Raw genomic sequence first — 15121 nt, forward strand, 5'->3', positions numbered from 1 at the left:
CAGCACCAGAATCCACAAAAGCCATAACTGAGTAAGAAGATAATGAACAAATTAAAGTCACAGACAAAATAAACTTAGGCTGAAAAGTACCAATGGCGACAGGATTAACAATTTTTTTTAAGCGTTTAGAGCATGCTGAGATAACATGTGTTGAATCACCACAGTAGAAACACAACCCATTTTGACGTCTATGATTTTGTCGCTCGGCTCTGGTCAGAATTCTGTCACATTGCATAGAATCAGGTGACCGTTCAGACAGCACCGCCAAAGGATTATCAGATTTGCGCTCCCGCAAACGTCGATCAATTTGAATGGCTAGCGCCATTGAATCATTTAGACCTGTAGGGATAGGAAACCCCACCATCACATCTTTAATGGCTTCAGAAAGACCATTTCTGAAATTTGCGGCCAGTGCACACTCATTCCATTGAGTAAGCACGGACCATTTCCGAAATTTTTGACAATATACCTCAGCTTCGTCCTGACCCTGAGAGATAACCAGCAACATCTTTTCAGCCTGATTTTCAAGATTAGGCTCCTCATAAAGCAAACCAAGTCCCAGGAAAAACGCATCAACATTCACCAATGCAGGATCTCCTGGCGCCAGAGAGAAGGCCCAATCCTGAGGGTCGCCGCGCAAGAAGGAAATAACAATCTTAACTTGCTGAGCGGAATCACCAGAGGAACGAGGTTTCAGAGACAGAAACAATTTGCAATTATTCCTAAAATTCAGGAACTTAGATCTATCTCCAAAAAACGGCTCAGGAATAGGTATTTTTGGTTCAGACATAGGGCTATGGATAACAAAATCCTGAATGCTTTGCACCCTAGCAGCAAGCTGATCCACACTAGAAGTCAGAGTCTGGACATTCATATCTGCAGCAGAGTTCCAGCCACTCAGAGAAAAAGGGGATGGAAGAAGCTAGGCAAACTGCAGCAACAAAAAAAAAACTCAGAACTTCTTTTTAATCCCGCTTCTGCGATGCAATAAACATTTTCTTTCGGCCTGGCATACTGTTATGATCCCAATGGTAGAGGATCTCTGATATTCCGGCAAGATAGCAAAAAACATAAATACTGCTCTAGGGAGGTGGAAACTGGGCTAACCGCATACCTGATCCTAACACACACAACTAGAAGCAGCCGGTGAACGTGCCTACGTTGGTTCTAGACGTCTCGAGCCAGCCGGAGAACTGACTACCCCTAGAGGGAAAATAAGACCTCACTTGCCTCCAGAGAAATTGAACCCCAAAGATATAGAAAGCCCCCAACAAATAATAACGGTGAGGCAAGAGGAAAACACAAACGTAGAGATGAACTAGATTCAGCAAAGTGAGGCCCACTAGTCTAGATAGACAGAAAATAGACAGTGGACTATGCGGTCAGCAAAAAACCCTACAAAAACATCCACGCTGAACATACAAGAACCCCCACACCGACTGACGGTGCGGAGGGAGAATATCAGCCCCCTAGAGCTTCCAGCGAGCCAGAAAATCAAAAATTAAGCAAGCTGGACAAAGACACTGAAAAATGCAAACGATCCAAATTATACAAAACAGACTTAGCTTTTCTTGCATGAGGCAGACTGAAAGGAATCCGGAGGAGACCATATAGGTCTGGATACAACGATGCCAGGCAAGAGACTGAGTCCGGAGGAGACTTAAATAGGGAACACCCGCTGCTTAACGACACAGCTGGAGCTCAGGCCTGCAACAAGACATGCCTAACACAATACCGTTAGTGACCACCAGAGGGAGCCCAGAAACACAGTTCACAACAGGCAGCTGGTTATTGGGGAACTCCCAGTGAGCGTATGGTATATACACCTCTGATCCAGACACATGAAATATATGTATATACCCCAGTACGGTCACTGCCAGCTCTGCAATAACAAAAGGAACTACTAGCTGCCACCACCAATCGATTATACAGGCCACGTATGGCTTCAGGAGTGCGGTTTACAGAGCAAGAGGAGCAGAGCCATTACATTTCATAAATTTAATCGGAAAAGTAGACAGTGTTTATAAAATTATACAAAGATCTTAGAAAAATGGGAGTAAAACAATACGATATATACAATTACATGCAATAAAAAGGAATAACTAAAAGAGAAATACTAAACCGGATGTTGCAGGAATGGCTCCTATCTTTAGGGGGGGGGGAGTGATCCGATTAGGAAAATGAACGCTCTCTCTCACAGAGAACTGGGTATTCCAAATATGAACAATGACAGAAACCCAAACTCTGGTTTTGATTAGTTCAAGGTTACGCTATGAACCTTCCCTTGGTGAGCTCATATGGGGAGCTGGTAAAGGGATGTGCTAGGTTTCACAACTTTCAGGATATCTTCGCCCCGGGAGGTCCCAGGCCGTAGATATTGTCGGCATATTTCCTGTCACGATTTTACCTTTCTATAAACATCAATTCCAGTTGGCACTCAGTCCTTGATACTCGGGTTGGGAACACATTTCAAATAACCTAAGAAGACCTGCCCTTGTAAGGTTGCAGAATTTGCAGTACTTCTATAAACTCTGAAAACTTACAAGTGAAAGTGTACTTCTCTCCAAATCCTAGCCTTGGTGTCTGGTTTTCAGAGCAGATCTTGTGTTGTAATTACCTGGCCACTGCAAGACGTCAATGGAGGTTGAAGTGTCAGCTCTCACTAGCCCAGGTATAATTAGTCTGACATGTTGGGAGAGTGATGTGTCCCCTCTCTAGAGATGTCTTTATGGATTTTAACATTTTTCTCTACGACACGCTGAAGGTGGGGCCTTGGGACCAGATTTTATACACTAGGGGTGGAGCGTTGTGGGCTGGATATTATACAATGAGGGGTGGGGCATTGGGACCGGATATCTTACACTAGTAGCAGGGTGGCAATGTGGCTCCATGTTATACACTAGGGGTTGGGTGATGGGGCAGGATATCATACACTGGGGGTGAGGTTGAATATTATAAACTGGGGGTGGGGTCATGAAGGAGAAGCCAGAATTTGGTGCTGAATACATGTGGCACAAGACCTTTCTCCATATAGTGCCCTAGATTAGAGGATTGAGGTGTATGCTCCCTGTACCCCACCCAGTCTTTTTTCCCGCTCCCCTTTTTCTCCCCGCCGTTACATCCCATTTTCTCCTAAATCCCCGTCCCTGCTCTCCTCTTCCTCAATGCCCCTGCTTCAGTCTAGTTCCTCACCCCAGGTCTCCTTTCTCCTCTCCCCGCCTCCGGTCTCTGCCCCTGCTTTTTTCTCCCCGCCACCACTCCCACTCCTCTTTCTCCCAGCTTTATCCCCGCCTCGACTCCCACTTTCTCTCCGACCCCGCTGTTCTTTCTCCCCACCTCCACTCCTGCTTTCTTTGTCCCTGCTCTCCCCGCCTCCATTCCTTTCTCCCCCGCCCTGTCACGTACCTTCCAGTAGTTCTGTCTTCTGGTGGATTAATATTTGGTCTATCTGCAGACAGAGAAGATAGGAGAATGATCAGCAGATAATATACATACAGATCATACGACAGACGGGTCAGTGACTAGAACGTGTCTTCAGCGTCCGCCGGTGATAGAACGATTCTATAGTGTACCAATCAGAGTTGTCATAGGGACTCGTCCTATCAGTTTTCATTATGGCAGAGTTTACTTGTCTCTGATCATGACAACTCTCATCATCCAGTGGCCTGCAGGATGAGACGTGATTGTTCCATCCGTTCACAGAAACTCTCAGCCCTCAGTGTAGAGCATTCCCCTCCCCCGTAGCATAATAAACAGAGAAACAGAAATCTGAGAGCGAAAAGGAAGAAGAAGTGAAAACCACAAACATCATGGGGATGAAAACACTCAGCACGGCAGAGAGCGACACGGCGCAGCGACATCCACAGTGCCCCATAATAACCGTGATATCCACAGTGCCCCATAATAACCGTGATATCCACAGTGCCCCATAATAACCGTGATATCCACAGTGCCCCATAATAACCGTGATATCCACAGTGGCCCATAATAACCGTGATATCCACAGTGCCCCATAATAACCGTGATATCCACAGTGCCCCATAATAACAGTGATATCCACAGTGCCCCCATAATAACAGTGATATCCACAGTGCCCCATAATAACAGTGATATCCACAGTGCTCCCATAATAACAGTGATATCCACAGTGCCCCATAATAACAGTGATACCGACAGTGCCCCCATAGTAACAGTGATACCCACAGTGCCCCCATAATAACAGTGATATCCACAGTGCCCCATAATAACAGTGATATCCACAGTGCCCCATAATAACAGTGATATCCACAGTGCTCCATAATAACAGTGATATCCACAGTGCCCCCATAATAACAGTGATATCCACAGTGCCCCATAATAACAGTGATATCCACAGTGCCCCATAATAACAGTGATATCCACAGTGCCCCATAATAACAGTGATACCCACAGTGCCCCCATAATAACAGTGATATCCACAGTGCCCCCATAATAACAGTGATATCCACAGTGCCCCCATAATAACAGTGATATCCACAGTGTCCCCATAATAACAGTGATATCCACAGTGCCCCCATAATAACAGTGATATCCACAGTGCCCCCATAATAACAGTGATATCCACAGTGTCCCCATAATAACAGTGATATCCACAGTGCCCCCATAATAACAGTGATATCCACAGTGCCCCATAATAACAGTGATATCCACAGTGCCCCCATAATAACAGTGATATCCACAGTGCCCCATAATAACAGTGATATCCACAGTGCCCCCATAATAACAGTGATATCCACAGTGCCCCATAATAACAGTGATATCCACAGTGCCCCATAATAACAGTGATATCCACAGTGCCCCATAATAACAGTGATATCCACAGTGCCCCATAATAACAGTGATACCCACAGTGCCCCCATAATAACAGTAATACCCATAGTGCCCCATAATAACAGTGATATCCACAGTGCCCCCATAATAACAGTGATATCCACAGTGCTCCATAATAACAGTGATATCCACAGTGCCCCCATAATAACAGTGATATCCACAGTGCCCCATAATAACAGTGATATCCACAGTGCCCCATAATAACAGTGATATCCACAGTGCCCCATAATAACAGTGATACCCACAGTGCCCCCATAATAACAGTGATATCCACAGTGCCCCATAATAACAGTGATATCCACAGTGCCCCCATAATAACAGTGATATCCACAGTGTCCCCATAATAACAGTGATATCCACAGTGTCCCCATAATAACAGTGATATCCACAGTGCCCCCATAATAACAGTGATATCCACAGTGCCCCATAATAACAGTGATATCCACAGTGCCCCCATAATAACAGTGATATCCACAGTGCCCCATAATAACAGTGATATCCACAGTGCCCCCATAATAACAGTGATATCCACAGTGCCCCATAATAACCGTGATATCCACAGTGCCCCCATAATAACAGTGATATCCACAGTGCCCCCCATAATAACAGTGATACCCACAGTGCCCCCCATAATAACAGTAATATCCACAGTGCCCCATAATAACAGTGATATCCACAGTGCCCCATAATAACAGTGATATCCACAGTGCCCCCATAATAACAGTGATATCCACAGTGCCCCATAATAACAGTGATATCCACAGTGCCCCATAATAACAGTGATATCCACAGTGCCCCCATAATAACAGTGATATCCACAGTGCCCCATAATAACCGTGATATCCACAGTGCCCCCATAATAACCGTGATATCCACAGTGCCCCATAATAACAGTGATATCCACAGTGCCCCATAATAACAGTGATATCCACAGTGCCCCATAATAACAGTGATATCCACAGTGCCCCATAATAACAGTGATATCCACAGTGCCCCATAATAACAGTGATATCCACAGTGCCCCCATAGTAACAGTGATACCCACAGTGCCCCATAGTAACAGTGATATCCACAGTGCCCCATAATAACAGTGATATCCACAGTGCCCCCATAATAACAGTGATATCCACAGTGCCCCATAATAACAGTGATATCCACAGTGCCCCCATAATAACAGCGATATCCATAGTGTCCCCATAATAACAGTGATATCCACAGTGCCCCCATAATAAGTGATACCACAGTGCCCCATAATAACAGTGATATCCACAGTGCCCCCATAATAACAGTGATATCCACAGTGCCCCATAGTAACAGCGATATCCACAGTGCCCCCCATAATAACAGCGATATCCACAGTGTCCCCATAATAACAGTGATATCCACAGTGTCCCCATAATAACAGTGATATCCACAGTGTCCCCATAATAACAGTGATATCCACAGTGCCCCATAATAACAGTGATATCCACAGTGCCCCCATAATAACAGTGATATCCACAGTGCCCCATAGTAACAGCGATATCCACAGTGCCCCCCATAATAACAGCGATATCCACAGTGTCCCCATAATAACAGTGATATCCACAGTGTCCCCATAATAACAGTGATATCCACAGTGTCCCCATAATAACAGTGATATCCACAGTGTCCCCATAATAACAGTGATATCCACAGTGCCCCATAATAACAGTGATATCCACAGTGCCCCCATAATAACAGTGATATCCACAGTGCCCCATAGTAACAGCGATATCCACAGTGCCCCCCATAATAACAGCGATATCCACAGTGTCCCCATAATAACAGTGATATCCACAGTGTCCCCATAATAACAGTGATATCCACAGTGTCCCCATAATAACAGTGATATCCACAGTGCCCCATAATAACAGTGATATCCACAGTGCCCCCATAATAACAGTGATATCCACAGTGCCCCCATAATAACAGTGATATCCACAGTGCCCCCATAATAACAGTGATATCCACAGTGCCCCATAATAACCGTGATATCCACAGTGCCCCATAATAACAGTGATATCCACAGTGCCCCATAATAACAGTGATATCCACAGTGTCCCCATAATAACAGTGATATCCACAGTGCCCCCATAATAAGTGATACCACAGTGCCCCATAATAACAGTGATATCCACAGTGCCCCCATAATAACAGTGACATCCACAGTGCCCCCATAATAACAGTGACATCCACAGTGCCCCCATAATAAGTGATATCCACAGTGCCCCCATAATAACAGTGATATCCACAGTGCCCCCATAATAACAGTGATATCCACAGTGCCCCCATAATAAGTGATATCCACAGTGCCCCCATAATAACAGTGACATCCACAGTGCCCCCATACTAACAGCGACAGAGCTCTCCCTCCAGGAGGAAGGCTGCGGTGGTCTCGCACAGTAAATGCCCGGAGCAGGAGGTGGGTGGTGGTACCTGGCTGAGGTACTCCAGTGCACCGGGGGTGCTGCCGCTGCTCACTGGCATATACGGAGCGCCCCCCGAGGGAGGGTCCGGCTGCGGGTGTGGAGCAGGGTGCATGTGGTGCTGAGGGGGGATGCTGCAGCCCGGTCCGGGGTAGTCATGGAAACCAGGAGTTGGAGGTGGTGGTGGAGCTGAGGGGCTGGTGGGGTATGGAGCGGATGGATATGGAGGGCTCGGGTATCCGGCAGCGGGTGAAGGGTAACCTGGGTGAGAAGAGACAGACCCTGAGTCACTGACCTCCTGACGAAGAGACCCTCGGTCAGCAACGGTGCGTTACCTGGAGCCGCCATGGTTAGTCCTGGTGTCTGTGATGCATCCGGTGACCTGCAGGATGAAGAGAAAAGAGGTGATGACCCTGGGGCAAGAGGCGGCCATGATTGTCATACCAGGCCTCTGATCCAGCTGTGGCTCTCGGGGGTTAAGGCATGTTGGGAGTTGTAGTTTTCCAGTAGACCCCAGGCGCCGGACATTTCCTGGACATAAATTATCTGGGAGGGAATGGACCTCATTTAACCCACCCCTGGCCAGGTCAGGAGCAACAGGGGCCATGTCCTGTCCCTCCATTCGAGTGATCACCCATCATCCATTCTCTTTCCAAGCTCATGCCCAACCAGTTCAGTGAGGTTTCTCTGGGTGCAGCCTGTTCAGTCACCCGCTCGCCTGGCCTAGCGCTTCATTACATGAGATGATCAGAAGCCCCACACCGCTGATCTCCAGGAGTGCTGGATCCACTGCCGCCATGACACTGTCCGGCTGTGGGCTGTCATCCCACTCAGGTATGGTTCATTACACGTAAAGAGCAGAATGATGCGAGTGGGAGGGGAACGTGGCGGCCCACACAAAGGAGACTGGCCCCAGAAGTGCTGAAATGTGAGGAAAAAAAAAAAGAGCGGGAGCCAGCACGAGGGGGAGCAGGAGCCATCGATGACATTAAGGGAGCAGGTGGTGATATTGAGAGAATGAGCAGGAGCCATCAATGACTGAGAAAGCAAGCAAGTTCCGTCAACAACATTGAGTGAGGGAACAGAAGCTACCGACAACATCGAGAGAGCTTGAGCTGTCAACAACGAGACAGAGTGGGAGCCATCAACAACACCGAGAGAGGGGTCAGGTGCTATTGACAACATCGAGTGAGAGCAGGAGCCGATGACAACATTGAGAGAGCAAGTTGGAGCCAGCAACAACATTGAGAAAGAACGGAAGCTGTTGATGCCATCAAGAGAGAGGGAGTGGGAGCTAACGAAAATATCAAGAGAGGGAGAGTGAAATGTTTATGCCATGTAGAGAGGGAGCGGGGGTTTGCGATGCCATCAAGACAGTGGGAGCTGTCAACGACATCGAGAGAACAGGAGCTGTTGATGTCATTTGAGAGATGGAGCGGGAGCTGTCGATGATATCGAGAAGGGAGTGGGAGCCGTTGATGACATTGAGGAAAGGAGCAAGAGCCATCAACTTCATTGAGAGATGGAGCAGGAATGGTCAATGACATCAACAGAGAGTGGGAGCCGTTAATGAAATTATGAGAGGGAGCTATCGAAATCATCGAGAGAGGGAGCAGGAGCTGGAGTCATCCATGCCATGAAGACAGTGGGAGCTGTTGACGATATTGAGAGAGGTAGCGGGAGCTGTAGACAACATTGAGAGTGAGCGATTGCCATTGTCGACATTGGGAGAGCGAGTGGGAGAAGTTGACGACATCGAGACAAGGAGCAGGAATGGTCAATGACATTGAGAGAGGAAGCAAGATCCATCGATGACATTGAGAGAGAGATAGCTGAAGCTGTTGGCGACATCAAGAGAGGGAGCGCGAGCTGCAGAAGGCATCGAGAGGGGGCATGGGATTTGACGATGGCAATGAGTGAGAAAGCTTGAGTTGTCAGCAAGATTTAGAGAGGAAGCAGAAGCCATCGACAACAGAAAGTGAGAGCTATTGATGACACTGAGAAGAGCAGGAGCCGTCAACGACATTGAGAGTGGGAACGGACGACGACATCGAGAGAGCGGTAACAGTCGATGACAGAAAGAGCTTGAACTGTCGACAACATAGAGAGAGTTAGTGGGAGCGATTGACAACATTTAAAAGGGAGATGGAGCCATCAACTTTGAAAGAGAGCCGTCAACAACATCGATGTCACGACGACAACTGTTGAGTGACCTGGGGCTCCTTCCCTGTCCCTAACACCAGGGGGCGCCCTAGCTCGTCCGACTCCCCGGGATACTTCCAAAGGTGAAGTTGCTGGGGCCTCCTCCCTTGCCTTATCTCCTAAGTTAGCCCTCTGTCTGTTCTCTCCCCCCACCAAGGGAAGAAGGGAGCTCCTGTGTACCGTAGTACACCAACCCGACAAACAGGGCAACACAAGGGTTAACAAAACTCCAGGTATACAAAATATTCACTCACATGTAACAGAGGAATGCAGCAGGGTGTGAAGGTAGGGGAAGAAAGCAAAACAGGGAAGGATAGGCAATTATCACACATACAAACCAAGCACAGTCACTGAGAACTCCTCATATGTGCTCCTCTCCCTCCCTTAGCCATGCAGCAAATGCTAGCTCTGACAAGGATTAGTAACAGAGCCCAGATTATAAAGGGGAAAGGAGTGGCTAACCGAGCTCATCAGTGAGCAGAGATTTCCAACATGGCTGATTAACCCCTGTTCTGCTAGCAGAAATAAACACATTTAAAAAGAAGGTGAAGTGCTTCTCAGCGCTGGAGTAGGAGCAATCAGACACTTGGGTCTTCTGGCTCCACACTGTCCAACCCCGTGACAATCGAGACAGCGAAAAAGGGCCATCAACAACATGGAGAGGGTGAGCGTCAGCTGTCCGATAACAATGAGATGAGGTTATCAGGAAATAAGAGATGACGGGAGGAAACGCACAATGACTGAGGAGAAGTGGGGTCACTGGGGCTAGCGAGAGAGAACACAGACCATAGAGCAGGAGAAATGATACCCGAGAGAATTGGGCAGGGTAAATCAAGAGATAACTGGGTCCTAACAATGGGGGCGTAGATCAAATAGGGGGTAACACGGGGGCCGCGGACGCTAGGCGGGGAGTAACACGGAGGCCGCGGACACTAGACGGGGAGCAACATGGGGGCCGCATAATTACAGAATACAGGGGAGCAACACGGGGGCCGCGGACCCTAGACGGGGAGCAACACGGGGACCGCGGACATTACAGAATATAGGGGATCAGCACGGGGGCCGCGTGCATTACAGAATATAGGGGATTAGCACGGGGGCCGCGGACCAGACGGGGAGCAACACGGGGGCCGCGGACCCTAGACGGGGAGCAACACGGGGGCCGCGGACATTACAGAATATAGGGGGATCAGCACGGGGGCCGCGGACATTACAGAATATAGGGGAGTAATACGGGGGCCGCGGACCCTAGACGTGAGCAACACGGGTCCGCGGACCCTAGACGGGGAGCAACACAGGGGCCGCGTACATTACAGAATAAAGGGGAGTAACACGGGGGCCGCGGACGCTAGGCGGGGAGTAACACGGGGGCCGCGTACATTACAGAATATAGGGGATCAGCACGGGGGCCGTGGACCCTAGACGGGGAGCAACACGGAGGCCGCGGACACTAGACGGGGAGCAACATGGGGGCCGCATACATTACAGAATATAGGGGAGTAATACGGGGGCCGCGGACCCTAGACGTGAGCAACACGGGGGCCGCGGACCCTAGACGGGGAGCAACACGGGGGCCGCGTACATTACAGAATATAGGGGATCAGCACGGGGGCCGCGGACCCTAGACGGGGAGCAACACGGGGGCCGCGGACCCTAGACAGGGAGCAACACGGGGGCCGCGGACATTATAGAATATAGGGGGATCAGCACGGGGGCCGCGTGCATTACAGAATATAGGGGAGTAATACGGGGGCCGCGGACCCTAGACGTGAGCAACACGGGGGCCGCGGACCCTAGACGTGAGCAACACGGGGCCGCGGACCCTAGACGTGAGCAACACGGGGGCCGCGGACCCTAGACGTGAGCAACACGGGGGCCGCGGACATTACAGAACAAAGGGGAGCAACACGGGGGCCGCGGACGCTAGGCGGGGAGTAACACGGGGGCCGCGTACATTACAGAATACAGGGGAGTAATACGGGGGCTGCGGACACTAGACGTGAGCAACACGGGGGCCGCGTACATTACAGAATACAGGGGAGCAACACGGGGGCCGCGGACACTAGACAGGGAGCAACATGGGGGCCGCATACAATACAGAATATAGGGGATCAGCACGGGGGCCGCGGACATTACAGAATATAGGGGAGCAACACGGGGGCCGCGGACGCTAGGCGGGGAGTAACACGGGGGCCGCGTACATTACAGAATAAAGGGGAGTAACACGGGGGCCGCGTACATTACAGAATACAGGGGAGTAATACGGGGGCTGCGGACACTAGACGTGAGCAACACGGGGGCCGCGTACATTACAGAATACAGGGGAGCAACACGGGGGCCGCGGACACTAGACAGGGAGCAACATGGGGGCCGCATACATTACAGAATATAGGGGATCAGCACGGGGGCCGCGGACATTACAGAATATAGGGGAGTATCACGGGGGCCGCGGACCCTAGACGGGGAGCAACACGGGGGCCGCGTACATTACAGAATACAGGGGAGTAATACGGGGGCTGCGGACACTAGACGTGAGCAACACGGGGGCCGCGTACATTACAGAATACAGGGGAGCAACACGGGGGCCGCGGACACTAGACAGGGAGCAACATGGGGGCCGCATACATTACAGAATATAGGGGATCAGCACGGGGGCCGCGGACATTACAGAATATAGGGGAGTATCACGGGGGCCGCGGACCCTAGACGGGGAGCAACATGGGGGCCGCGTACATTACAGAATACAGGGGAGTATCACGGGGGCCGCGGACACTAGACAGGGAGCAACATGGGGGCCGCATACATTACAGAATATAGGGGATCAGCACGGGGGCCGCGGACATTACAGAATATAGGGGAGTATCACGGGGGCCGCGGACCCTAGACGGGGAGCAACATGGGGGCCGCGTACATTACAGAATACAGGGGAGTATCACGGGGGCCGCGGACACTAGACAGGGAGCAACATGGGGGCCGCATACATTACAGAATATAGGGGATCAGCACGGGGGCCGCGGACATTACAGAATATAGGGGAGTATCACGGGGGCCGCGGACCCTAGACGGGGAGCAACATGGGGGCCGCGTACATTACAGAATAAAGGGGAGTAACACGGGGGCCGCGGACCCTAGACGGGGAGCAACATGGGGGCCGCGTACATTACAGAATATAGGGGATCAGCACGGGGGCCGCAGACGCTAGACGGGGAGCAACACGGGGGCCGCAGACATTATAGGGGGTCTCGTACATTACAGAATGTGGGGGATAATTATGGGATAAAACTTGAGTAAAGTTGGGATGTAAGCACAGAGTTAGGTTCCTACCTTGTGGGCCTCCCCCCAGGCTGCAGCTCTTGGGGTCTCTTTCTCACTGACGGTCTCTTTCTCGCTGACGGTCTCTCTCTCACTGACGGTCTCTTTCTCACTGACGGTCTCTTTCTCACTGACGGTCTCTGTCACTGACGGTCTCTCTCTCGCTGACGGTCTCTCTCTCACTGACGGTCTCTCTCTCACTGACGGTCTCTCTCTCGCTGACGGTCTCTCTCGCTGACGGTCTCTCTCTCACTGACGGTCTCTTTCTCACTGACGGTCTCTGTCACTGACGGTCTCTGTCACTGACGGTCTCTTTCTCGCTGACGGTCTCTCTCTCACTGACGGTCTCTTTCTCGCTGACGGTCTCTCTCACTGACGGTCTCTTTCTCGCTGACGGTCTCTCTCTCACTGACGGTCTCTTTCTCACTGACGGTCTCTGTCACTGAAGGTCTCTTTCTCGCTGACGGTCTCTTTCTCGCTGACGGTCTCTCTCACTGACGGTCTCTTTCTCTCACTGACGGTCTCTTTCTCGCTGACGGTCTCTCTCACTGACGGTCTCTCTCTTCCTGACGGTCTCTTTCTCACTGACGGTCTCTTTCTCGCTGACGGTCTCTCTCACTGACGGTCTCTTTCTCACTGACGGTCTCTTTCTCACTGACGGTCTCTCTCTCACTGACGGTCTCTTTCTCACTGACGGTCTCTGTCACTGACGGTCTCTCTCTCACTGACGGTCTCTTTCTCTCACTGACGGTCTTTCTCACTGACGGTCTCTCTCGCTGACGGTCTCTTTCTCACTGACGGTCTCTCTCTTCCTGACGGTCTCTCCCGGCGTCTCTTGGTGTCGCTCTATTTTTGCCTTGTTGGGGGAGGTGTCGCAGAGAGCGCAGGGCGAGGCCCCCTGAGGGAGCGAGACAGCAGGTAGGACCAGACAGCTGACACACGGAGGGAGGGGAAGAGACGGCTGCAAGGAGGAGACGGCTGCAAGGAGGAGGCGGCCGCGGAGACATAATGGAGGGAGGGGAAGAGACCGCGGCCAGGGTGTGGGGTCCGCAGGGAGCGCACTGATCTCTTATACCAGCTCTCCCCCCAGTGGCCACTGCTGGCTACTGCAGGAGGAATTCATTACTTCATAGACGCCCACTAGTGACCAGGACACAGGGAAGTTTCCTCACCCTCCCCGGGTCCAGCGCGAGCTCTTCACCTCTGGTGGTTGATGACAGGCTGCAGTGGTGATATCAATAGCGCTGCAGCCAATCACTGAGCCACCAGCTCTGACACGAGAGCGGGGAGGGAGAGAGCCCAGGGAGAGTGAGAGAGCTCATGGGCAGCTAGAGGGCCCAGGGGGAGTGAGAGTGGGGAGCGAGAGTGACCGGGGGAGTGAGAGAGCTCATGGGCAGCTAGAGGGCCCGGGGGAGTGAGAGTGGGGAGCGAGAGTGACCGGGGGAGTGAGAGAGCTCATGGGCAGCTAGAGGGCCCAGGGGGAGTGAGAGTGGGGAGCGAGAGTGACCGGGGGAGTGAGAGAGCTCATGGGCAGCTAGAGGGCCCGGGGGAGTGAGAGTGGGGAGCGAGAGTGACCGGGGGAGTGAGAGAGCTCATGGGCAGCTAGAGGGCCCAGGGGGAGTGAGAGTGGGGAGCGAGAGTGACCGGGGGAGTGAGAGAGCTCATGGGCAGCTAGAGGGCCCAGGGGGAGTGAGAGTGGGGAGCGAGAGTGACCGGGGGAGTGAGAGAGCTCATGGGCAGCTAGAGGGCCCAGGGGGAGTGAGAGTGGGGAGCGAGAGTGACCGGGGGAGTGAGAGAGCTCATGGGCAGCTAGAGGGCCCGGGGGGAGTGAGAGTGGGGAGCGAGAGTGACCGGGGGAGTGAGAGAGCTCATGGGCAGCTAGAGGGCCCAGGGGGAGCTGCAGTGGGGAGCGAGAGTGACCGGGGGAGTGAGAGAGCTCATGGGCAGCTAGAGGGCCCGGGGGAGTGAGAGTGGGGAGCGAGAGTGACCGGGAGAGTGAGAGAGCTCATGGGCAGCTAGAGGGCCCGGGGGAGTGAGAGTGGGGAGCGAGAGTGACCGGGGGAGTGAGAGAGCTCATGGGCAGCTAGAGGGCCCGGGGGAGTGAGAGTGGGGAGCGAGAGTGACCGGGGGAGTGAGAGAGCTCATGGGCAGCTAGAGGGCCCGGGGGGAGTGAGAGTGGGGAGCGAGAGTGACCGGGGGAGTGAGAGAGCTCATGGGCAGCTAGAGGGCCCGGGGGAGTGAGAGTGGGGAGCGAGAGTGACCGGGGGAGTGAGAGAGCTCATGGGCAGCTA

The 15121-nt window shown here is 51.8% G+C and overlaps 1 protein-coding gene across 5 annotated transcripts in view; it reads right to left on the reverse strand.

Moving 5' to 3' along the window:
- LOC143774146 (phospholipid scramblase 1-like) overlaps positions 1–14106 on the reverse strand; it is a 52279-nt gene extending 38173 nt beyond the window's left edge. Inside the window, exons 1-5 of one of the 5 annotated variants that reach the window (XM_077261480.1) lie at positions 13106–13806; positions 12843–12876; positions 7652–7698; positions 7327–7577; positions 3406–3448 (exon numbers count right to left, since the gene is read on the reverse strand). In XM_077261480.1, the coding sequence (XP_077117595.1) occupies positions 3406–3448; positions 7327–7577; positions 7652–7664 (307 nt within the window). In that variant the 5' untranslated portion in view covers positions 7665–7698; positions 12843–12876; positions 13106–13806. The other 4 variants (XM_077261478.1, XM_077261482.1, XM_077261481.1 and 1 more) reach the window with 4 other exon arrangements.
- Positions 14107–15121: the final 1015 nt, after the last annotated feature.

The sequence above is a fragment of the Ranitomeya variabilis genome, chromosome 5, assembly GCF_051348905.1.
Source record: "Ranitomeya variabilis isolate aRanVar5 chromosome 5, aRanVar5.hap1, whole genome shotgun sequence".
NCBI classification, from domain to species: Eukaryota; Metazoa; Chordata; class Amphibia; order Anura; family Dendrobatidae; genus Ranitomeya; species Ranitomeya variabilis.